The 25,649-nt window shown below is 32.0% G+C and overlaps 1 protein-coding gene and 1 pseudogene across 3 annotated transcripts in view; both read left to right on the top strand.

Annotated features, from left to right (window-relative positions):
- Window positions 1-664: 664 nt before the first annotated feature.
- Window positions 665-25,649, top strand: part of LOC11437052 (ubiquitin carboxyl-terminal hydrolase 12) — a 53,340-nt gene continuing 28,355 nt past the window's right edge. The window contains exons 1-13 of one of the 3 annotated variants that reach the window (XM_013598918.3): window positions 665-799; window positions 1,018-1,162; window positions 1,327-1,484; window positions 1,625-1,794; window positions 1,863-1,958; window positions 2,077-2,196; window positions 2,591-2,713; window positions 3,434-3,508; window positions 3,600-3,688; window positions 3,781-3,889; window positions 4,136-4,201; window positions 4,282-4,434; window positions 4,564-5,176. In XM_013598918.3, coding sequence (XP_013454372.1) covers window positions 1,023-1,162; window positions 1,327-1,484; window positions 1,625-1,794; window positions 1,863-1,958; window positions 2,077-2,196; window positions 2,591-2,713; window positions 3,434-3,508; window positions 3,600-3,688; window positions 3,781-3,889; window positions 4,136-4,201; window positions 4,282-4,434; window positions 4,564-4,731 — 1,467 coding nt within the window. In that variant the 5' untranslated portion in view covers window positions 665-799; window positions 1,018-1,022 and the 3' untranslated portion in view covers window positions 4,732-5,176. Of the gene's footprint in view, window positions 800-1,017; window positions 1,163-1,326; window positions 1,485-1,624; window positions 1,795-1,862; window positions 1,959-2,076; window positions 2,197-2,590; window positions 2,714-3,433; window positions 3,509-3,599; window positions 3,689-3,780; window positions 3,890-4,135; window positions 4,202-4,281; window positions 4,435-4,563; window positions 5,177-25,649 lie in introns of those variants that run through there. The other 2 variants (XM_024784308.2, XM_024784309.2) reach the window with 2 other exon arrangements.
- LOC11436049 (ubiquitin carboxyl-terminal hydrolase 12-like) lies at window positions 11,809-17,670 on the top strand (annotated as a pseudogene).

Raw genomic sequence — 25,649 nt, 5'->3', positions numbered from 1 at the left:
CCCTATCTCTTATTTCTAAAAGTTAACCTGTGACGCAATATTAACCCAATTTAACCTAAATTTTTCGCGTGACTTTACTATATTAACCGTAGATTTAATTTATGGTCTCTTATTTTTAAATGTTAATCCGTGACGCAATATTATCCCTAGATTTAACCTAATTTTTTCGCATGACTTTACTATATTAACCCTAGATTTAATTTATGCAAAATGTCATCTCTAATTTTAACCTAATTTTTCTCTCCACGCTTTTGCATTTAATGTTTATCTAAAGTAAAATAAAATTATGATCCTAATTATAAGCTGTTTTTTTTGGAAAGGAATAACCGTTAACCCGTCTCGCTATACTTAACATAATCTCTTACTTATAAATGTTAACCCATCTCGCTATACTTAACCTATTATGTTACGTTACTTATAGATGTTAATCCGTCTCGCTATACTTAACCTAAACAACTCGTAATATCTCTTTTCCACACAAAATTAATTACATTTCTTAATACGTGTAAAGTGCCAAAACGTCATATAATTTGAGACGGAAGGAGTAATTTATTAATTAAAAATTCACTCTTTAAAGATAAATAAATGAGGGATCCGAGGTTTAAAGTCTGGCTTTTAAAAACACTTGCCAACTAAGTTATATTCACTGTTTATTTTTTTAAAATTAAAACATATTCAAATTGATACTTTTACTATGTGAACATGAAAAAGTTATATAAAGGTAACAGCTTGGGTATATGATGATTCAAGCATAAGTTAGTGAGAACAAGTGGTGCTAGCTAACAAGTAGAGGACAAAGGTACTCCCTCCCTCATTGTTTACAGAACAAGTAACATAGTTATGAACTGATGATTTATGATTTTTTACTAGTTATTGAATGTGAATCTTGAGTAAATTTTTATAACTATGTCAACCTATCTATTTGATATAAATAATGTCATTGTTCTTGAAACAATCTGATTTCAAACTGTAAGTGGTAAGTGCTTAATAAACGGTGTTATTGGGTTCTATTCACAGGCTAGATGGGAGGTAGCAAATATGAGAGGAGAACTTCTCTTACAGCTCCAGGTATTCAATCTTATACATGGAGAACTGAAAGATTTTCTCGTGTGAGAGCGACAGTACTCTATTCAGATGTATTTGAAGCTGGGGGCTATAAATGGTATTGTGCTTACACATTCCCTGAATCAATTCATGTTGTTCGTCTTTCTATTTTAGTAGACATGCTATATCATGTAATAGTCGGCTCTATCTATTCCGGGAAGTGATTTTGTTGTACTTGTTATTTTAGTTCCTTCTCATGTTTTTTATTTTCACTCTGAGCAGGCGTGCAATAATTCACCCAAGAGGGAACAATACGGACTATTTGTCCATCTATCTGTGTACTGCAGATTCAGCTAGTCTGCCCGACGGTTGGAGCTCATATGTAGAGTTTACTTTGAAAGTAGTTAATCAAATCGAGTATAAGTACTCTGTGACAAAAGGTGCCATATTCAATTTGTTCTTTACAGTTGTTACAAACGAACTACCATGCATGTATGTTGAAATTCAGACCAAATGTGGAAATGCACATAATTTTTGGGCATAGCTGTGTTATTTTGGTAACTTTGTTTGCACTATGTAGTTGCGAAGCACAAATTCACTAAACTAATAAGTGATTGGGGTCACAAGAACGTCATACCTCTTGGTATATTGTTTGATCCTTCAAGAGGGTATCTAGTGAATGATACTCTTGTAGTTGAAATTGAAGTAACATACAGTGAGGATGAGAAAGACACTGCTGCGCATTTAAGGGTAAGTAGATATTCTTATGTAATTTAGGGCCTAAATTAAACCAAGCTCTAATTGCACTGAATTTGTAGAACGGAATTATGCAGGAGAGGTTGAAGAAAGACTGGGAAGTAAAAAAACTCAAAAATAAAGAAAAGGAAGATGCTCAACTCTACACTATTATAAAGGTGTTCTAAGCTTGCTTCACTATAAATTAGTATTGTTTGTCTTTAGAAACATGCTGTTAATTGCTCAATCATATTGTATTTATATTTATATATACTGATAACACATAATACTTCTTAGGTGATACGAGATGAAGACCTTGCAGAACAGATTGGAAAGGATATATATTTTAATCTTGTAGACCATGGGAAAGTGAGGAGTTTCTGTGTTCAAAAGCAGACATCATTTAACGTTTTCAAGGTATCATCATCAATTACACTATTACAACGGGAAAATTAGAGAAAACGGAATCTTGTTAATTGATGATTGAAGTACAAGCACTAATGTGATTATATTGACTAAGCTGAATAACTCGTAATCAAGAAAAACAAGAATCAGATCTTTCCTAATAATTGGCACCAATCGAACCTGAGACCATTAGAGGAGCACTCTCCAAAGTACTAAAATATTAAAACATGATGCTTTAGTTGGAAGGAGAAAAAAGTCGTCATATGAATAATCTGTGGTTTTTATGCTTTTGATGTTGTAATTTATAATGTAATAATTGTTTATGAAGTTTCTGATGATTATTCAACAGATGTGTTATTTTTGTAAGTTTGATTTTTCTGTCTGATTGCTAATATGTGATATGTAGGAAGAGGTTGCCAAAGAGTTCGGCATACCGGCTCGATTCCAGCGCTTTTGGCTATGGGCAAAGCGTCTAAACCATACATATCGTCCATTTCGGCCATTGACATACATTGAGGAAGCAGCACCTGTAAATTTATGAGATCTATGAAGCTTTTTTGAATATTATTTTGCTCATATACCCCCTTCAAGCTTCTTATTCTGTGACCTTTTCATTTCTGATTGTTTGCTTTTAGGAAAATGTTAGTTTTTAAAATAAAAAATAAAAAAAACTTGGAGCTTCTTTTCCCCCACATTTCTGTTTTATGTTGAATCTATTCATGACATTTTATATCAAACTGCTAATATAATGTTTGCCATGACTGATGATTGCATTTTCATAAGGTTGTCAAAATTGAGAATTTAGGCAAACTTGTTTTGCCTATATGAAATGGACTCTTAAACTCAACTTGTAAACTCGTACAAGTTTACCTCCTCAAAATTTCCTGCGAGTTTATCAAGTTCACTGCAGGTACAAGTTTACAGCCGAGTGTACTCGAAATTGATACCTAGACTTACATTTAACTCACAATTTTAACAACCTTGCATTGGATTTTAGTTTTTGGGCCAGACTAACAGTTAATTCTACATGTGTTAGCTTTGTTTATCTTCATTTTCCATCTTTGTCTACCTTCCTTTTATTTCTTTTAATATGCAACATATGCGAGTGATTTTTCGTATGGACTATTTTGGATCTTATAGTTTTTTTTTCTTTTCGAATTGGAGATTCATTGTCTTCTCAGCACACCATCTGAAGTTTTTTGTTTTTTTTTTTTTCTCTTTCTCTTCTACATTTTGAATCAAATTGCAGGTCGGGCAATTTAGAGACGTATTTGGTATTCACATAGCAGAATTAGAATTGTTTTTGGAAGTGGAGCGTGGGCCGGTAACGTTTATATTATGAATTTGTATACTATTTTGATAGCATGAAACATCATTCAAGCATAGTCCTGTTGACAAACTACATTATTATTTAGGATTTACGCCCCATTGCACCACTCAAGAAGAGAAAGGATGATATATTACTTTTTTTCAAGTTATATGATCCTGAAAGAATGGAGCTACGGTACTGAGTAATTTTCTTGTGTGATTTTTAACATATGTTGGGGTAAAAGATGGACCTTAGTTGACATCAAATGTATTTCCCTTTGATGGCAGTTATGTTGGAAGGCTCCTTGTAAACTGTACTGATAAGCCATCACAAATCTTAACAAAGTTAAATAAATTGGCTGGTTATGATCCTGATGAAGAGATTGAACTATACGAGGTTGGTTTGTGTTGTCTGATTTATTATTGAAGTTCAGAAGGCATATGCTTAGTAAAAAAATTATGTTCAGAAGCGATAAGCTTTGTTATTAAGTTCGGGTCAAGCAGTCATGATTTCAGTTGTTTAGTAACGAAATTTGCTCATTATTAAGTTCTATTAAAATTTATCATTCTTTCATGACATACCAGAAGGGAAAGGACATTTTCTAATGGCGTTACTGAGTTAATTGTGCCCATTGTATTGCAGGAAGTGTTTGAACCAAATGTCAAGTGTCTGCCTGTTGACATGAAATTAACATTTCAAGAAAGCGAGGTATAGTAGACATCCAGTTGGCACCCACTAAGTTACTGTACAACAGGTTATCTTATTGATTTGTATTTCCATGAATGCAGTTAGAAAATGGTGATATTATATGCTTTCAGAAAGACTCATCTATGGATATTGTGAAACAAATCCCCTTTCGTGATGTGTGTTCATACTTGGAATATGTGCACAAGCGTTATCCTTATGTGGCTTCATCCTTCGAATATGTGCACAATCGCCAGGTATTTTCTGTTTGTGGTTTAGTTAAAAACAATTTGTTTCGTCAAATGTGATACAAAAATGAAAGCTACCCATTGATTCTTATCATGTTTCTAGGCGTATCTTGATCTGAATGTTTTTTCCTTGTTCAGGTTCCTTTTTGTCACCCAGGCATAGAATTTGAAGATGAAGATTCATCGGAAGAGGATTCTGAAGATGAAGATTCATCGGAAGAGCAAAACGAAAACATAACAGCTGAGGCCTCGCATTACGAAGGTACCAGCAAAGCCAACGCTTCAAAACCAACTAAACTTTCTTGATGCTCAGATTGCTGATCTTAATGCCAAGCTTGAAAAACTACAAGGTGACAATCATCGTTAAGATTCAAGATCAAGAGAAAGATAGGATCGCATCTTTGAACAAAGAAGTTAAATCAATTTTCCATCGCCTCTCTGATGATCAAATCAAATTGGAAAGTGTTGAAGATCAAATTCAAGAGAAAGATAGGATCGCATTTTGATTTATGTTGTTGCTTTGCCTTTTTGGCCATAACATTTTACTTCGACGCCAATTTAGCCTTATAGCTTTCTACTTTAATATTATGAACACTTGGCACCAATTTTCAGTTCACTAAAAAAGGGTTGGAGGTATATCACTTTGCTTTCATTCATGACAATGTTCGTATGTGTACCGGGCAATTAAAATGTTGGTTAATCTTTACTTAAATGGGAATGCGAGTAATAAATATATCACATTATAATTTAATCATATAAGGGATAATCCTCTTTCAGTAAAGTAGGAAAGTTGTCAGTAGAGCAATACAACATGGGATATTCCGTATCCTCACCAGCCTCGTGACCGTCATCAGGTTCATCATCAAACTCGTCACCTAAAACTTCTGGAGGATAGAGAGAGACACTCTTAAGTGCCACTTCAGTAGAGATTGACTCTAAAACTATGCATGCATATAGACTTTTTGTCACTGGTTAGAGAAGAATGAGATAGTTTGTTAATGCCATAGCCATAAGACTTTGCACATTTGTCAGGTTGTTATTGTTGGTGATTTCCAAAATAATGGAATCACTTTAGAACCAAAAGTTGTAACTCTTCGTGTAAACCATTCATATACATTGGAACATTATTATTTATTATTAATAATGAACCATGACATTGATTCAAGTATATATGGTTATAACCTTTGGCAAAAGGGTGCTTAATGAATCATGGCATTGATTCAAGTTAAATAGGTGCTTTCTCTCATGTGAAGAGTCATATAATGCACTATAAATGCTTGACATTTGGGCATTAGTTGAAAAAACAAAAATCACACAACTACACACAATTTGGACAGAATTTTGTTACATTAACAACATAATTCTTCACCATTCTATTATTCTAAATCATCCATCAATTCTCTAATGCATGAGTGAATTGCTGGAACCATAAATCTGTAAAATACTGTTAGGAGATACGCTTGGTGTGGTTGTGCAATACACGTCAAGGAACTCATAGTATCCTGAAGGGGATTCGCCGGTCATTCCTATTGCATCCAATATACATTTATTGGTGGGGGCGAATCGAACCTAAAGGTTAGTGTGGCAACCCCATACGCTTTGAGTTTTACATGCATGATCATTAAACATTTCAGGTTTCAAGTGCAGCAGCCTCTTCCCAACAAACAAGATATATAACAATCTTTAGGTTCGATTTCTATGGCTGCTTCATTGAAAGAAATGACTTCTGACTTTGTTAAGTTGGAAAAGTTTGATGGGGGAAATTTCATCCGCTGGCAAAAGAAGATGAAGTTTCTTCTTACAACATTGAAAGTGGCATACGTTCTGAACATGGCAAGGCCTGAGGAGAAGGATGATGAAACCGTTGCTGAGACAAGAGACAGACAGAAATGGAACAACGATGATTACATCTGCTTAGGACTCATCTTGAATGGTATGTCTGACTCTTTGTTCGATATCTACCAGAGCAGCCCTTCTGCAAAAGACTTATGGGACAAATTGGAAACCAGATACATGCGTGAAGATGCAACAAGTAAGAAATTCCTTGTCTCTCATTTTAATAATTACAAAATGGTAGATAATAAGTCTGTTATGGAACAATTATATGAGATTGAACATATTCTTAACAACTACAAACAACATAACATGAATATGGATGAAACAATTATTGTATCATCCATAATTGACAAACTTCCTCCTTCTTGAAAAGATTTCAAACGAACCATGAAACATAAGAAGGAAGACATTTCTCTTGAGCAACTTGGCAATCACCTTCGTTTAGAAGAAGAATACCGAAAACAAGAAGGTATTAAGAATCATGTTACTCAAGAGAAGGTTCATGTTATGGAAGAAGGAAATTCAAGCAAATCTTCCAAAAAGAGAAATCATGAAAATGATAAGTTTCATCATAACCACAATGGTAATAACAACAAAAAGAAAAGGAAAGGTGAATGTTACTTTTGTGGGAAAGAAGGACACTTCAAGAATGAATGCAGATTCTTTAAAAAGAAGAACAAAGAAAAGAATTCAAGGGCAACAAATGATGATTTTGTTGCGGTCATTTCTGAAATCAACATGATTGAAGATGTTGATTCATGGTGGATAGACTCTGGTGCTACTCGCCATGTGTGCAAAAACAAGAAAATGTTCAAGACCATCAATAAAGATGTGAGTGTTTTGTACATGGGAAATGATTCAACTGTGCAAGTCCAAGGAAAAGGGACCATAGAGATTGAATTCACTTCTGGAAAAACACTTACTCTTAAAGATGTATTTTATGTTCCTGAAGTTAGGAAGAACTTGATTTCTGTACCATTACTTAATAAGAATGGGTTCAAATCTGTATTTGAGGGAGATAAATTTATCCTCTCAAAGGGGGGTGTGTTTGTAGGAAAGGGATATTTGTGTGAGAATATGTTCAAATGTAATGTTGCAAATATTAATAATAATAATAATATGATTTCTGCTTATATTGTTGAGTCTTGTGATTTATGGCATATGCGATTGGGACATGTTAATTTTAGAAAATTGGAGGATATGATGAAATCAAATCTAATTCCTAATTTTGATAAAAAATTTGATTCATGTACTACTTGCATGTTGACTAAAATTACAAGACAACCTTTTAAAAATGTTAAAAGAAGTTCTAGGGTGCTAGATTTAATTCATTCAGATGCATGTGATTTACATGGTTGGCCCACCATTGGTGGTAAAAAGTATTTTGTTACTTTCATTGATGATTGCACTCGATTTTGTTATGTTTATTTAATGCATTCAAAAGATGAAGTTTTAGATAAATTCAAAATATTTAAAGCACAAGTAGAACTTCAACATGAAACTTTCATTAAATGCTTTAGAAGTGATAGGGGAGGAGAGTTCTATCATCCGAGTTATTTTGAATCCACTGGTATTGTGCATCAAGTAACTGCACCATACACCCCACAACAAAATGGAATAGCAGAAAGGAAGAATAGAACTTTGGTAGAAATGGTTAATGCCATGTTGTCCTATTCTGGATTATCTAAAGGATATTGGGGTGAAGCAATGCTAACAGCATGTTACATCCTCAATAGGGTTCCAAACAAAAGGAACAAAATAACCCCATATGAACTTTGAAAACAAAGAAAGCTTACTCTTAATTATTTGAAAGTTTGGGGTTGTAGAGCAATTGTGAAAGTGCCTGAACCAAAAAGAAAGAAATTGGGTGAAAGAGGAATTGAATGTGTATTTTTAGGCTATGCAAAAAATAGCAAAGCATACAGATTCTTGACTATTGAATCGAATGACTCATATTCTGTTAATACAGTAATTGAGTCAAGAGATGCAATTTTTCAAGAAGATAGATTTAACTCAATTTCTTATCCCAAGGATATTGTTCATTCTAATGTTCAAAATTTAGAAAACAATGAATCTGATATAGATACATTGGATGGTTCAGAACTTAGAAGAAGTAAGAGGATCCGGAAAGAGAAAGATTTTGGATCTGATTTCTTCATGTTTCTTGTAGAAGGAACAGGTAAATCCATAAATAGTTATGGACCAATTTGCTTTAACCTTGAGAGTGATCCGATAACATATGAAGAGGCTATAAAATCTCAAGATTCAGCTTTTTGGAAAGAAGCTATTCAAGAAGAAATGGATTCAATTATGGGTAATAAAACTTGGAAAGTGGTAGATCTCCCACCCAGATCCAAACCGATAGGCTGTAAATGGATCTTTAAAAGGAAAATGAAAGTGGATGGTACCATTGATAAATTCAAGGCTAGACTAGTTGCTAAAGGGTTTACGCAAAAAGAAGGCATTGATTATTTTGATACATATGCACCTGTTGCAAGAATTGCATCAATCAGAATGCTAATTGCACTGGCATCCATCCATAAGTTTGTAATCCATCAAATGGATGTTAAAACTTCTTTCCTAAATGGAGAGTTGGATGAAGAGATATATATGAAACAACCGGAAGGGTTTGTGATCAAAGGTCAAGAAGATAAAGTGTGTAAATTAACTAAGTCTTTATATGGGTTGAAACAAGCACCCAAACAATGGCACCAAAAGTTTGACCAAGTTGTGTTAGCCAACGGATACATCATAAATGAATCTGACAAGTGTATTTACAGTAAATTCCAAAATGGAAAAGGTGTCATGATTTGCTTATATGTAGATGACATGTTGATCTTTGGTACAAGTATAAATGAGGTTGAAGAAACTAAAGCTTTCTTATCCAACAATTTTGATATGAAAGATTTAGGAGAAGCTGATGTGATTTTAGGAATTAAAATCATAAGAGATGGTAACCATATTGGTTTATCCCAATCTCATTACATAGAAAAGGTGCTTCAGAAATTCAATCATTTAGATTGTAAACCGATCTCTACCCCATTTGACCAAACTGTCAGTTTGCAACCAAACAAAGGTTGTCCTGTGGCACAACTTGAATATTCTAAAGTAATCGGATGCTTGATGTATGCTATGACTTGTACTAGACCTGACATAGCATATGCTGTTGGAAGGTTAAGTCGGTATACTAGCAATCCAAGTAAAGAACACTGGCACGCTGTGAAAAGAGTATTAAAATACTTAAAGGGAACAATGAATTATTGTTTAACATATAGTGGAGACCCTTCTGTTTTGGAAGGATACACAGATGCTAGTTGGGTAACGTATGTTGAAGATCATGCTTCCACAAGTGGATGGATCTTTAACCTTGGTGGAGGTGCAGTTTCTTGGGGTTCAAAGAAACAAACATGCATTGTCGACTCCACCATGGCTGCAGAATTTATTGCATTGGCTGCAGGGAGTAAAGAGGCAGAATGGCTAAGAAATTTATTGTATGACATACCAGTTTGGCAAAAGCCAATGGCGCCAGTATCCATACATTGTGATAATCAATCCACACTATCAAAAGCTTATAGCCAAGTTTATAATGGGAAATCAAGGCATATTGGTTTAAGACATAGCTATGTAAGAGACTTGATTTCTAATGGAATAATTTCCATCATGTTCGTAAGAACAGAGAAGAATCTTGCAGATCCTTTGACGAAAGGTCTGACAAAGGATATGGTGTTGAAGACATCATTGGGGATGGGACTCAAGCCCATATCTAATTGATTACCAATAGTGGAAACTCAACCCACACTTGAGTAGCATCAAGTCTTGGGTTCAATGGTGAAAGCACACTATTAGAGTAATTGTAGTACTTGACAATAGATAGATCCCAAAGGTAAAAGTACTTGGACCATAAGAAGAAAAAAGGTATGATGAAGTTTTCCTCTTAATGGACATATAGCATATATTTGCTGGAATGCATACTTATGGGGCATTCCCGATATAGTCTACCTATGTGAGAATGAAGTTTGGCCGCTTCACGGAGTTCAAGGGATTGACTCTTAAATTCTCATGAAAAGGGATATATGACACAAGGCCTTCTTAATGTGTCATCTTACAAGTCTCTTTATCAATGGTACCGAGATTCTATGTGTAAGTTATGCACACTTGTTCTAATGGATAGTTGGTTCAAAGCTTGCCTACCATACTATTTGGGAATGAGCGAAAACTTAACTTACTAAGTAATGGTTCAAATCGCGAGATACCATTATTTGAAGGCATGGAATTTCCGGATTTATGTGATTTAGTATTTTGAAAATGGTGGGGGATTGTTGGTGATTTCCAAAATAATTGAATCACTTTAGAACCAAAAGTTGTAACTCTTCATGGGAACCATTCATATACATTGGAACATTATTATTTATTATTAATAATGAACCATGACATTGATTCAAGTATATATGGTTATAACCTTTGGCAAAATAGTGCTTAATGAATCATGGCATTGATTCAAGTTAAATAGGTGCTTTCTCTCATGTGAAGAGTCATATAATGCACTATAAATGCTTGACATTTTGGCATTAGTTGAAAAAACAAAAACCACACAACTACACACAATTTGGACAGAATTTTGTTACATTAACAACATAATTCTTCACCATTCTATTATTCTAAATCATCCATCAATTCTCTAATGCATGAGTGAATTGCTGGAACCATAAATCTGTAAAATACTGTTAGGAGATACGCTTGGTGTGGTTGTGCAATACACGTCAAGGAACTCATAGTATCCTGAAGGGGATTCGCCGGTCATTCCTATTGCATCCAATATACATTTATTGGTGGGGGCGAATCGAACCTAAAGGTTAGTGTGGCAACCCCATACGCTTTGAGTTTTACATGCATGATCATTAAACATTTCGGGTTTCAAGTGCAGCAGCCTCTTTCCAACAAACAAGATATATAACAGTTATTACTAAGCAAGCTGCTCCTAAGAAAGACAATTATCATCAACAGACTGAAAATCAGTTTGAATCAAACTGTCTGCTAAGCATGTAGGATTGTAAACTGCTATCATGAACTCCAAACATAGCTTCCCCGTCATTGAAAGCGTCAATATTAGAGTGAAGAGGGCAAAGACAATAGTAACTTGTCCTCGTTTATTTTTCTCATGGAATAATAATTGTTTTTATCTTGTAAAAAAAAAATTGTTTTTATTTTCCCTCACGAATCTTCTTAGGAACTATAGTTATTCACTTTTAATCTTTTTAATTGAGTTATCTAAACCAAACTAATCTATATGTAATTTCACTTTTAAATAATTTTTTTTTTTTTATCAAAATTGATTTAAATCGTAACACGAACACCTAGCCACAACTCACTCATACTTATATTTTTTAAAATATTTATGAAACTTTTTATTTTTACTAAAAAAATATGAGGAGTGTCCAGAACACAATACTTTTTTCTACTATTTTCTCTAACATTTATTTATTGAATGCAACTCATATTTGTATTATTACTTTATGCAAGATTCATTTTTAAAGTATGAAACTCACACTGCAGGTAAAAACTACCTTACTCAAAACAAAAATAAATGTGAAAATGAAAATTATAGATGAAACTTATTTAAATAAAGGTTCACAGGGAAGGAAAAAAAAAAAAAACTTATAAAACAGGGAGGAGCTGGAGCATATGATCGTTGAACCCAAACAGAGTCAGAAGCAGAGGACAAAGGTACTTACTCTCTCCTTTGCTGTTTCCGTTAATCTAATCAACTGATTTAAGATTGGCTTATTTTAACTTATGAAGATAGCTTATTACATGTTCATAAGCTCATCTCAGCTTATTTTTATAGTTTCTTTGAGATAGTTTATGAACATTTCCCATTTTTTTTCATTTTCTGATTTCCTTTTTATTTATTTTTAAAAAAAATGCTACTTTGTTATCAATTTCAAAGATTTGTAGTGCAATAGAGAAAATTCCTTTGTTAATCTTTGAAAGTAGTAAACAAAGTGGGTTTGTTTTCAAACGGCAACAAGTGGGTGAAGTTCCTCTCCATTTGACAAAATAAATGGAGTTTTACAAGTTGGAGAGAGATAAACACAAGAAATAGATGGTGGGTCCTACCACTAAATGGATTCCACCATCATTAATTATATTTTACTTTTTTTAAGATTTTATGTGTCTTTATCTCTCCAAATTGAAGAAATGGAGAAACACATAAATGGAGAGGATCTTAATCCGCAACTTAACGGAAGTGCTTAAAAATCAAATTCTTTTTATAACTATGTCAACCTATTTGAACTAGATAGTCCATTTTCAAATTTTCATATAATTATTGTCAATGTTCCTTGAGACAATATGTTGATACTGGTAGTGTCAATTAAGAGTCGTTCTACAGTGCAGCGAGACAATGTGCATTATATTATTTTATACTGGTAATATGTAACTCAAAGGCTTACAATACACGAATATAGTGAACGATTGAGAATACAATTATATAGGTTTATTTTGGTATACGAATCAGGTTCACAAACTCATTACAGTGACAGATACTCCGATTAGGTTCTTGAACTTCGAAATATATTCTCCTAAACTGCATGACTAAGCATTAATATCATGCACATTGTCTTGCTGCACTGTAGGACGACTCTTAATTGTTTTTACCTCTCCAAGTTTTCAGCTAATTCATGGCAGGATACTTAATTTCTCTTTTAATTTAAACTGATAAACATTAGATGCTGCTCAACCTGAAACTGCCAACACTGTGGATTCTTTGCCAAAACGATTCAAATGGACAATTGACAGATTTTCTCAGAAAAATGCGAGAGAGATCTATTCAGATGTATTTGAAGTTGGTGGCTATAAATGGTATTTTGCTTACACATTCCCCGAATCAACTCATGATGTTCATCTTTCTATTTTTGTAGACATGATATATTATGTAATAACCGGCTCTATCTATTGTAGGAAGTGATTTTGTTGTAGTTGTTATTTTAGTTCCTGTGTATTTATCTTTGTCAATTCCTTATGATGTTTTTTATTTTCACTCTGAGCAGGCGTGTACTTTTTTTCCAAGAAGGGAACAACGTGATGGATTATTTGCACATGTCTCTGTGCACTGCAGATTCGGCTAGTTTGCCCGATGGTTGGAGCAGATGTGTACAGTTTAGTTTTAGAGTAGTTAATCAAATCAAGGATGAGTACAATTTGACAAAAGGTACCTTATTCAGTTTGTTACTTGCAGTTGTTACAAACGAACTACCATGCATGTATGTTGAAAAGGACAATGTCTTAAGACAAGAGTATTGTAATTTGTAAGTTTTTTTTTTTTTTTCTCAAGTAGCCTACTGGCCGGACAAACACACTTTAAGTGTGGAGAAGTTGGGAATCCGAGACTCGAACCCCGACCCCTGCATATTATTATCGTTGCAGCTACCAACTGAGTTGTGCTTACATGACATATGTTTGCTTTATTTACTCTATTGGAATCTGGCGTATTAATATGGTTTGTTTAGTATTATTTTTTCATAAAATAAAAGGGATTTGGTGGACACCACTTCTGTACCATTAAGGCGGGAATGTCACATGACTTTGGCCAATCCATTTGTGACACATAAGCCAATTCAACTATTCTCTCTCTATCTCTCACATCTTTTTATGTTTAAAAAAATTGTATTGCAACGTGTCACAATTGAATTGGCCAATGTCACGCCATTATGTCACACAAGTGCAGTCCAGTTTTGGTAGTTAATAGTTATGTTACCACTTTTCTCATTGATTAGTTTCCTTTTCTAGTTCCTAGGGTAACAGTGGCTGAGAGGCTACTTCCTATATTTAATCCTTGTAACCGTCTTTTCAATCCATGAGAATGCAATACTCCTATTCTCTGAAATCCTTCATTGTGAAATAGAATTTTACACTTGATAAAGCTATGTTGCGTTGCTTTTTTCTCCGAGAACAAAATGAAAGAGGAAAAGGAATGTGGAAATGCACATAATTTTTGGGCATAGCTGTGTTATTTTGGTAACTTTGTTTGCACTATGTAGTCACGCAACTCCAATTCAATAAACTACAAAGGGATCAGGGTTTCGTAAAGTTCATACCTCATGGTGTATTGTTTGATCCTTCAAGAGGGTATCTTCTGAATGATACTCTTGTAGTTGAAGTTGAAGTACTATGCAATGTGGATGAGAAAGACACTGCTGAACATTTATGGGTAAGTAGATATTCTTATGTACTTTAGGGCCCAAAATAAATCAAGCCAGGTAGAAACCTATTTTAAGTTTAACATCCAAACAAATTCATAAGGCTGACTTATTTTATGATAGAATGAAGATAGTACACCATATTCAGCTAATCAACTGGATGGCTGTTCTTGACCGAAACTATGTCATATTTTTTCTTCACCAAATTTGAACTCTGCCTAAACCAATACTTTTTTTTTATTTGATTCTCATGATAACTTATTAGTATTTCAAGCCAATATTAAACCAAGCTCCGTTTGCCACTAACTTGCCATTTCTATTGTACTTTTTCTGTTGGTTTATTCTGGAAAATCTGCACTGAATTCGGACAACGGGATTATGCAGGAGAGGTTGAAGAAAGACCGGGAAGTAAAAGAGCACAAAAATAAAGAAACAACGGTGGCTAACCTCTATGCTTTTATAAAGGTGTTCTAAGATTCCTTCCCTAGAAATTAGTATTGCTCGTTAGAAACATGCTATTAATTGTTCGATACTTCTTAGGTGGTACGAGACGAAGACCTTGCAAAACAGATTGGAAAGGATATATATTTTGATCTTGTAGACCATGACAAAGTGGGGATTTTCTATGTTCAAAGGCAGAAATCATTTAACGATTTAAAGGTATCATCATCAATTACACTATGACTACCGAAAATTAGAGAAAACGGAATCTTGTTAATTGATAATTGAAGTACAAGCACTAATGTGATTATATTGACTAAGCCTAATAAATCATAATCAAGAAAAACAAGAACCAGATCTGTCATAATAATCACAGATTCAACTAAATAAGCACTGAGAATACTAAATCCTAAATTGGTACCAATTACATATTTACAACACTCCACTCAAGCAGGTCACTGGGTGCCAATCATTCCCAGCTTGCAATATCCTGGAAGAAGAAATACACGAGTGATGGAAGTTGGGAAAGTTTAGTTTGTGTGCTGCTAAATATTAAAAGCATGATGCTTTAGTTGAAAGAAGAAAAAAAGTATTCGTCATATGAATAATATGTGGTTTTTATGCTTTTGATTTTGTCATTTATAATATAATATTTTATGAAGTTCGTAATAATTTTTCTACAGATGTGTTATTTTTGTAAGTTTGATTTCTAATGTGACGTAGGAAGAGGTTGCTGTTGCGTTTGGCATACCAGCTCAATTCCAGCGCTTTTGGTTATGGGAAAAGCGTCAAAACCATACATGTCGACCTTCTCGGCCTTTGACAAACATTGAGGAAGCAGGACCTGTAAATTCATCAGATCTATGAAGCCTTTCAATATTTATTTGCTCACATACTCCCTTCAAGCTTCTTATTTTATGACTTTTTCGTTTTTGGTTTTTGGCTTTTAGGCAATATTAGTTTTTTTTTTTTTTTAAAGTTTCTTTTTCCCCTCATTTATGTTTTATGTTGATCTGTTCATGAAATTTTATATCAACACTTAATTCTTTATCTGTGTCGGCTTTTTTATATTTTTTTTTCTTTTTCCATCTTTGACTACCTTCCTTTTGTTTCTTTAAATTTTATGATGCATATGCAACATATTCACATGGTTTTCGTATGGAGTGTTTTGGATCTCATAGTTTTTTTCTTGTAATGCTTGCAACTGCTTACTGTTTTGAAGATTCATTGTCTGCGCAGTACATTATCTGAAGTTTTTCGTATTTTTTCATTTTGAATCAAACCGTAGGTTGGAAAATTTAGAGACGTTGACTATGATGACATGGTAGAATTGGAATTGTTTTTGGAAGTGGAGTGTGGGCTGGTAACATTTGCATTATGAAGTTGTATACTATTTCAATAGCATATAAAACATCAATCAAGCGTAGTCATATTGACAAAGTACATTATTATTTAGGATTTACGTCCCATTGCACTACTGAAGAAGACAAGTGATGATATATTACTTTTTTTTTTAAGTTATATGATCCTGAAAAAGAGGAGCTATGGTACTTAGTAATTTCTTGTGTGATTTTAACATATTTTGGGGTAAAGGTGGACAAGATGGACCTTAGTTGATATCAAATGTATTTCCATTTGATGGCAGTTATGTTGGAAGGCTCTTTGTGAACTGTACCGGTAAACCATCAGAAATCTTAACAAGTTTAAATAATTTGGCTGGTTTTGATCCTGATGAAGAGATTGAACTTTATGAGGTTGGTATTTCTTGCCTGATTTTTTATTTATCTGTTGTGCAACTTCATAAAAATTTAAATTTGTAGTGTGTCCTTGCAAGTTCATAAGCCATATGCTTCGTTATTAAGCACGGGTCAAGTAGTCATGGTTTCAGTTGTTCAGTAACTAAGCATTCTTGTATATGACTTACAATAAGAGAAAGGGCATTTTCTAATGGCATCTTAAGATTTTGAACCTTCTGATCTCTACTGGTCCCTTTAATTATGTAGCATTGGTGAGTTAATCGTGCCTATTGTTGTGCAGGAAATTAAGTTTGAACCAAATGTCATGTGTGAGCCTGTTTACCAGAAATTAACATTTCAAGAAAGTGAGGTATAGTACATATCCAGTTGATGGTCACTAAGTCTATATCATTGAGTTTCTTATTGATTCATTTTTCCATGAATGCAGTTAGAAAATGGTGATATTATATGCCATCAAAAAGCTTCTGCTATTGATATTGTGAAACATATCCTCTATCCTGATGTGCCTTCATACTTGGAATATGTGCACAATACCCTGGTATTTTCCTTTTGCGGTTTAATTGAAGTCAATTTGTTTAGTCTAATGTGATTCAAAAACGAAAGCTACCCATTTATTCTTATCCTTATTTTAGGCTTATCTTGAATAGAACTTGATTCCTTGTTCAGGTTCCTTTGTTTCCATCAAACACAGAATCCAAAGATGAAGAATCATTTGAAGAGCAAAACGAAAACATTATGGCCAAAGAAACGAATGTCGACAAAAACACCGAAGCTAAGCAGTTAAAAGTGAATATAGACCGCTCATGTTGAAGATACCAGCAAATTCAACACTTTATTATTACTGTGAATAAGGAGTTGACTTGTTCTCCTTATTATATTTATTAGATAAATCAGAAATTGATTTGTTTCCAATAATTGTAATTATTTAGTGTAATTATATGTATAGCCTTGTAACCTCTATATATACACAAGGAATAACAATGAGAAAGGCATCAAGCCATTATTTGTGACAATTATTCAGCATAGACTTGGAAGAAATTGATGCTATGATAGATGAGGATGTCATTGCTGCAATCGACAGAGTTTTATCAGAAGGGATTACTCTTTCCTTAGAGTCCCGTAATTCTGTACAAGGAGAAGAAGTTTTCTACAAAACACACTTAATTTGATAAACACATTTATTCTAGAAAACACATTTTCTACTTTGAATGTTCTTTCCTGAAAACTCATATTCAAATTAAGTCACCGCCTCAAAAAGTTTTCTTCTTGGTTTTACGATTGTAACACCCTTTCCTTTTTATGAATGTATATATGATATATTTTTGGAAAATGGTTTAAGAGTGTATGAAATGTGGAAAACATGTGAAAATTTGTTTTACTATTGTTGCTGCCTTCCTAGGGGCAGCTATCCCCGACTCAGTTCATGAAGTTAGTGCCTAGTGATGTCTGGGTCTGGGATCATTTTTGAACTGTTTTATTTGACTGTTTGCAACTGTTCGAAGTTTTATTGTCATTGTAGTGATGTCAAACATTTTTATTCCTATATTGATTGCCACGTAAAATAGAATCATGTGAATGAGCATATAGAAAATGCGTATGTATTTGATCTATATTATAAATTAAATAGATCAATTATGGAACAGATATGAATAACAAATTAATTGTGGAATGAATATAAAAATATTAAGACTACTAAAGCTTAGTTATTGGTAGACAAAAATATAACTTTTTTTAGGGAAAAATATAACTTATTGATGGGATCCATTTTGTAAATATTTACAAGTGCTTCCCATTGAAGGGGTTACATGCTTATTAGGTATTGATATATAAAGATTATAAATGAGTGATGTATACATATAATACTTACTTAAAAACTAGATAAGAGGTTTCCATTTGATATGCTCATGGTAATGCATATATTTGAAGAAAGAAAGAAAAGAAAAAAAAAAAGACAAATTTATTTAAATTTTTTAAAATAGTTTCATATTTAAGGACAAATAAATGAAGCTATAATTAAGGACATGGGAGTATGTATTTATTTCTCTACCAATAAAATTGTCCTTTAAATCAAAAGGATCCTAACTTATACTCCCTCCGTCCCAAATTACAATTTACTTTAGAAAAAATATTTGTCCCAAATTGTATGTCACTTTAGAATATCAATGAAACATTACTGTTATTTTTTCTATTATATCCTTAACTATTTATTACTCTTTCTTTTTTCAATTCTTTCATTTATCTTTCTCATATCATTTATTAAGGATAATTTTGTAAAACAACTCATAATATCTCTTTCCCACACAATATTAATTACATTTCTTAATATGTGTGAAATGTCCAAAACATCATACAATTTGGGACGGAGGGAGTATAATGTATGTTTGGTTTCATTATTGGGGGAGCCTAAATTAATTCTGAGGTGTGTAGAATTTTATTTTGACATATTTATATGTGTTTTTTTTTTTTTGTTACGTGTTTATATGTGTTGAGTAAAATTGATTTTGCCTCAAAAATTCATTCTAATTTAAAACAAGGATTTATGGTATTTGACTCCAAATATGATTTTTATACAAATATTTATTGTTCTACCTACTTTTACCTAAATGAACCAAAATATAAACAATTTCACATTCAACTCATTTGAACTAAAATCATTTTTCCGGAGCTTGAGTGGTAAATCATGTCAGTTGCATATACTGCATAAAACGTACAATGTTTGAATTGATACTCAAAATGTTGTTGGACTGCTGCTGATGATACTACGTACGTAGTTCGTACAATTGTTCTCTTTTCATGAAATGAGGGTATGTTTTAGGTATGATTAGATTCTTGAGAAAATTAACATGGTGACAAATATTATAAAATTAGATTCTTTTCAATCGAAGTGCAGAAGGATCCTTGAATGAAGGTGGAGCAACAATTGATGTTCATCATTATAAAAATAAAGAGAAATTAAGTATCATGCATGAATTAGATTGATGTTCATCTAAAAACATGGATAGGTAAACAAATAATTAAGAGTAGTCTTACAGTGCAACAAGACAATGTGTATGACACTTATTCTTAATCATGCAACTTATGAGATTAGGTTTCGACGTTCATGAAAGTGGAGCCAAAATAACTACTACTCCCTCCGTCCCTTAATAAATGACCCAGTTGACAATATACATTATTGACTTGACATACTTTGACCATACTTTTCTACTAATTCACAAAGATAAATAATATCATATAAGATGTTGTTGGATTCGTCTCGATGAGTATTTTTAAAATATTAAATTTTTATAATTTTTTTTAGTAGAGAATTGAAGATATCAAAGATAAAACATATGCATTGGTATGTATGTCAGAGTCAACTAGATCACTTATTTAGGGACGGAGGGAGTATTAACTATCCAAAAGTTATAGCCACACGGAAAAGTTTAAACATAATTAAACAATCATATCTTATATTTTAGATCCACAATCCTTTTATGAAATACAAAACATAATTAGTTTTATTTCTATATGATTATATAAAAAACAACATTTGATAATTTAAACATGAGAAATAAGTGCAAAAAAGCAGTGAGGTTCCTCAAGTGCTCCAATGGTTTCTCCAACACAATGGCTCCATAATTGTTAGAAGTTGAACCATTGTTAGCGGAAAGGGTGAGACGGTATTTCGTCTCATTGTTCATAATATCAATTACACCATTGATAACTTTCTCAAAAATCAATTTTGTCTCATTATTTTACTTGTTGTGCTCGGTAACAGCAAAATTACCAGTATCGATCACATGTGGATCATTGATGTTGACGCGGGTAGAAATACCTAGTGCTTGATTTGTGGCCAATGAGGAAAATAAAATAAAGAGAATAAGAATAATGGATTGAAATCTCATGGTACTTGTATTGTGATTAATATCTTTTTAAGCTTCACAGAGTTTGTTGGATTGAGTAAACCTTAGTCAGTGAAGTTGTTATATAATACAACACCGCCGCCCAAATCATAAAATCTTTCGGTTTTTTCAATAATAAAAAAACTCTCATTTTTCTTCTCTTCGTATTTCCAAAAACAATATTTATTAAAATAGACTCGAGTTTTCTTTCTTTTTCAATTCCAACTTTGTAACCAAAAAATTCCAACTCAGTCTTCTTCAACTTTGTTCCTATTTAACTGTCACTTTTAAAGTTCAATGCAACATTAAATATTGTTTTACCAATATTACCCTTAAATATTTATTGCGGAGAGAGAAACATATGAAATGAAATATTAAATTAATAAGGTCATTATAGTAAAAGTAAAAACAATTGTATCAAAAGTAGTAACACTTATTGATTATTTTGGTTTGTGTAAAATGTTAAAAAGTGACAATTAAAAAGGAACGGATGTAGTAATTACCACTTAATGCATTCACTTCAACCATCCGATAACAATTTCTTTTCCCCAAAAATCAACCCTCAAAATCCAAAAACAATTTGAATTGTGCCATGGCGGCCTTGAAATTTCTATCACTAAATTCCAACCTACAATTTATATCAGAATAATGTGAAGAAAAAAAGGAACTTCGGATCATATAGAAAGTGGTCTGGTGTGCACCAAAGATAATGAACCTTAAATAAATAAATAAATAAAAAATCTAAGCACCCTTGCAAGTATTAGGAGAAAAAGAAAATATGGGGTCCAAACAATCCATAGGAAAACACTTGCATATGTGTTGTATATACACATTTCGGTCATTATTATAAGCAAAAAATTACTACAGATTTACTGATAGATACATCAATTATTCAATGAACTTAAAAAGTGATTGTTTATTTATAATAGTGACATGAGAGTGTATATACATTATAAAATTGAATTGAAACGACATGATGTTGGCTTTTAAGGATTGACGTGGAATTGAGTTGACATGTGCCAGTCAGTGGAGGGCATACCAAGCACATGTTGATCCCTGCAGTAAAAACTTATGCGGAAATGACGTGTACCGAAACCAAATAATTTCAAAAAATAAATATATAATTAATTTAAGGTTTTAGATTGTTAAAAAATAAAAAATAATACACCACATGAGTGTTGTCGTCGCACATGGTGGTCATGTTGATTGCATTTGTTAAATAATAAAGTTATTGAGCTATGCTATTGGACATGTTAGTTTAAAGTCATTAGATTTTATATATATTTTATGGTAATCTTGTTTAAAGTCATTAGATTTTATATATATTTTGTGGTAATCTTTTAAAATGTTAAGTTGTTGTTTTTGTGTGTTATTCTTCCTAATTATCTATATTGTTAACATGGTATTTAGAGCATGTTCTTCGATTTGCCTTGAACCACTCATCGTTTCCGCTGTTGAATTACAAGAAGTTTAGGAATGTATTGATCTTTGATGATTGATTTAGATTGGAACACACATTATGTCCATGAGAAAACACACAAGCGCTACATATAAATCGGTAAAACATCAAAAAACTCATGTGCTAGGCAGGGACCTATTCACCCCATTCCAATGGTCAAACTCAAAAAGTAATTAAAGAAAAATTTCTGAACTTTCAATTTTTGGTCGATTCTTTGTAGGATCCTGAGTTTGCCATACTTGCCATTTTGAATAACAAACTTTGGTTTATTCAATATACAATAGTGGTCGAAGCATCTCACAACTAGGTTAGTTTTATCAAAAACATTCTCGTATTATTATCTATTATGTGCTTGTGCATGACAAAAAATAAATTTAGAGATATCTCATGTCCTTTTTTTCAAAGAATGTCCAAAAAAAATTTCTTGTCTCTTAGATAGAATGAGAAAAATAAATTTAAATATTTTATGTGTGCTCTTTGAATTAGGTGTATTTTAATATCAGACACGCATCAATGACCTATGTTTTTTACATTAATATTGTAATAACAAAAAATGATAATATTGACGGTCCTTTATTTAATACGTAAATACCTATTTTAGAAAGTTTAGTCATAAAAACTTTTAAAAAAGAAAATAAACAAAATATTCATTGATAAAAGAAAAAATAAAACAAGAACACATAAAATAAAAATGAAAAGGTAAATTAGACATTAGACTTAACCTAACACAAATTGGGATTTCAAAATATAACCATGCATCACCAGCAAACAACCTTCCGTGCAACTGTTGCCTCCTCTATGTATTGTAATAATGCTATATTAAAAAATAAAAACAAATGAAAGAGAAAAGAAAAATCAAGTTGATCTTTTGTTATGTACATTTCTATTTTGTGTTTTCTTGTTATGTACACACAAAATTTATTAATTTACCCTCATTATATTTTATAAATATGTTATAGACATTAAACAATCCAGAAAAACCATAATATAGGTTAGTTTGTAAATAAAAACAAAGAAGAAAAACATGCCTATAATAACTTCTAATTTATGAGCTTGAAACTAATTTATGTTTTTGTGTTTTATGAAATTGAAGCTTATTTATCATTTTAAAATGAAATTATAATAATTTAATGTCAATGATGATTCTTCTTACTTTAATGTCAATGATGTTTTTTTTTTTTTTTTTTTTTTTTTTTTATGAAATAATATTGTACAATCTTATTGTAAAATTAATTATTACTTATCTAATGAGTAATAATTGACACATGAAACAATGTTATAAGTTTATAAGACGTATAATCTTATCGTAAAGTATTGTACAATATTATTGTAAGATATTTTTTTATAAGTGTTGCACGGTACTATTGTTGGTATTGTTGAAAACAATAAGAGTTTGAATGTCACAAACATCTATATATAATTTTAATCAATATCCAAAAAAATTATTATCCTTAATTTACATGGGTTAGTGCAATAAAAAGATTGTACAAACATGTATAAAAGACTCATCTAACGTCGTCGGTAAATTAATAAAGTTTGTGTGTACATAACAAGAATGACAAACGGTAAATTAACAATTTGTGTGTACAAACATGTATAGAAGACTCATCTAACGTCGGTAAGAATGACTCATCTAACATACATACATCATAATCAACATTTGTATGTCAGAGTTGTGTTACTAAACATAGATACATGTTACTAAACATAGATACAAATGTTGATTATGATGTATGTATGTTCGGTAACACAACTCTTACATACAAATGTTGATTAGAAAACGGTACCAGCGTGCATATAGGTCTTAGGAATGAATTGAATTTCCTAATATACATGTCGATGTATTAATGTTGTTGTATTACGAAGGTTACGTGGATTTCTTTAATGTTTTGAAATTGATGAGTTATGATAATGATGATGTGCGAATAAAAATGTATAATTTAACAAAGGATTGTGAATATGTTGTAAATGATGACCAATGATGTTATGCCTATTTATATATTACTCATGTATTCCAATATTATGATATATATTCTCACCCCCTTTGTTGTTGTTGTATTTACGTGTCATACATTATTTACTCTCACCTAATTAGTGGATTATAGAAAAGTTGTTAGTCTAACTCACTTCAATTGGGTTTTGTTATTTTGTACAAGAGTACCTAATGAGAAATTATCAATCATATTACATAATTCTTTTTCATTAGTTCTTATATCCGACACCGGAACATTCATTGAATCATCAACAACATAAAATCACACTTCAGTAAAAAAAAATCAACAACATAAAATCTCACTAAAATATTGTTTATTTAACTAGTTCTAGAGATACCTGTAATGCTCCCTTTCATATTAGTTTTCCGACAACATCACTCGCTCAACAGTTCCAAAAGTACATCTACATACAAATACAATATATTCATTGCTTAGTTTTATTAATAAATATTATACTGCAATTTTTAATTCAAAGAACATTATATATGTGGATGATAGTATTTTCATGGAGCCCCATGACCTCCTTCATCAACAAGATATTTGGAAGAAATCGCATTAAAACATAAGTCCGACCTTGATGTTCACTTAATAAGAATGTTTCGTCTACAAAGTGAACATCAAGGTCGGACTTATGTTTTAATGCGACTTCTTGAAGACACTGAGTCGGATTCCGGGTTTGTGCCAAATCAGGGTCAAATTGACCCATTCCATCCAAAAACCCAAAAATAGAGGTTTTAAAAATAAATAAAAAAACAACTGCAAAAAATTAAAGCAAGAAAGAACTTAGTAGTATAATTAAAGCAAAAAGAATAGTAGTAGCAAGCAAGAACACAAGCTAATCTATTTCTCAACTTATAATCAAAGCAATAACACAATCTAACCTATTATTTTTCTCAGATTTATAAAAAAAGGTAGTACGTAGTAGCAAAACACAAAAGTTAATAAACTCTTTTTTAAACTTACAATCAAAGCAATAACACAATCTAAGCTATTATTTCTCAGATTGATAAAAAACGTAGTAGTAGCAAGAACAAAAGCTAAGCTCTTTCTCAAACTTACAAAAAAACAACTTTTTGAAATACACTAAGCCTTTCAAGTTTGTAAAAAATTAAATCTTTTTCAAACTAAAACAAGAATAACAAAAAAATGCATTGAACATAAGAAATAAAAAAAATTAAATCTTTTTCAAACTAAAACAAGAACAACAAACAAATGCATTGAACATAAGAAATAAAAAAAAAATTAAATCTTTTTCAAACTAAAACAAGAACAACAAAAAAATGCATTGAACATAAGAAATATAAAAAAAAATTAAATTTTTTCAAACTAAAACAAGAACAACAAACAAATGCATTGAATAAAAGAAATAAAATAAAATAGAAAAATACCTAGCAATGGCTTTTTCTTTATCTTCCATTTATGTTGTAGCGGCTGCTAGCAAGCGATACTGAATGCTTTGATGCATGGTTTTATATTCTGTATTCACAATTTTGCCCTGCATGATCACCTGGCAATATTTCTGTTAGGGTAGGGATAATGTCCATTTTACCCTTCTACTTTTATTTTAAGTGAGCTCATATGTTTTCTTTTTTCTTTTATCAACTAATATAATTTTTTTTTTTGACAACATCAACAAATATAATTTTTAAAAGTTTATA

Source organism: Medicago truncatula, chromosome 5, assembly GCF_003473485.1.
Source record: "Medicago truncatula cultivar Jemalong A17 chromosome 5, MtrunA17r5.0-ANR, whole genome shotgun sequence".
Taxonomy (NCBI): domain Eukaryota; kingdom Viridiplantae; phylum Streptophyta; class Magnoliopsida; order Fabales; family Fabaceae; genus Medicago; species Medicago truncatula.
This window is presented reverse-complemented; position numbering and strand designations above follow the sequence as displayed.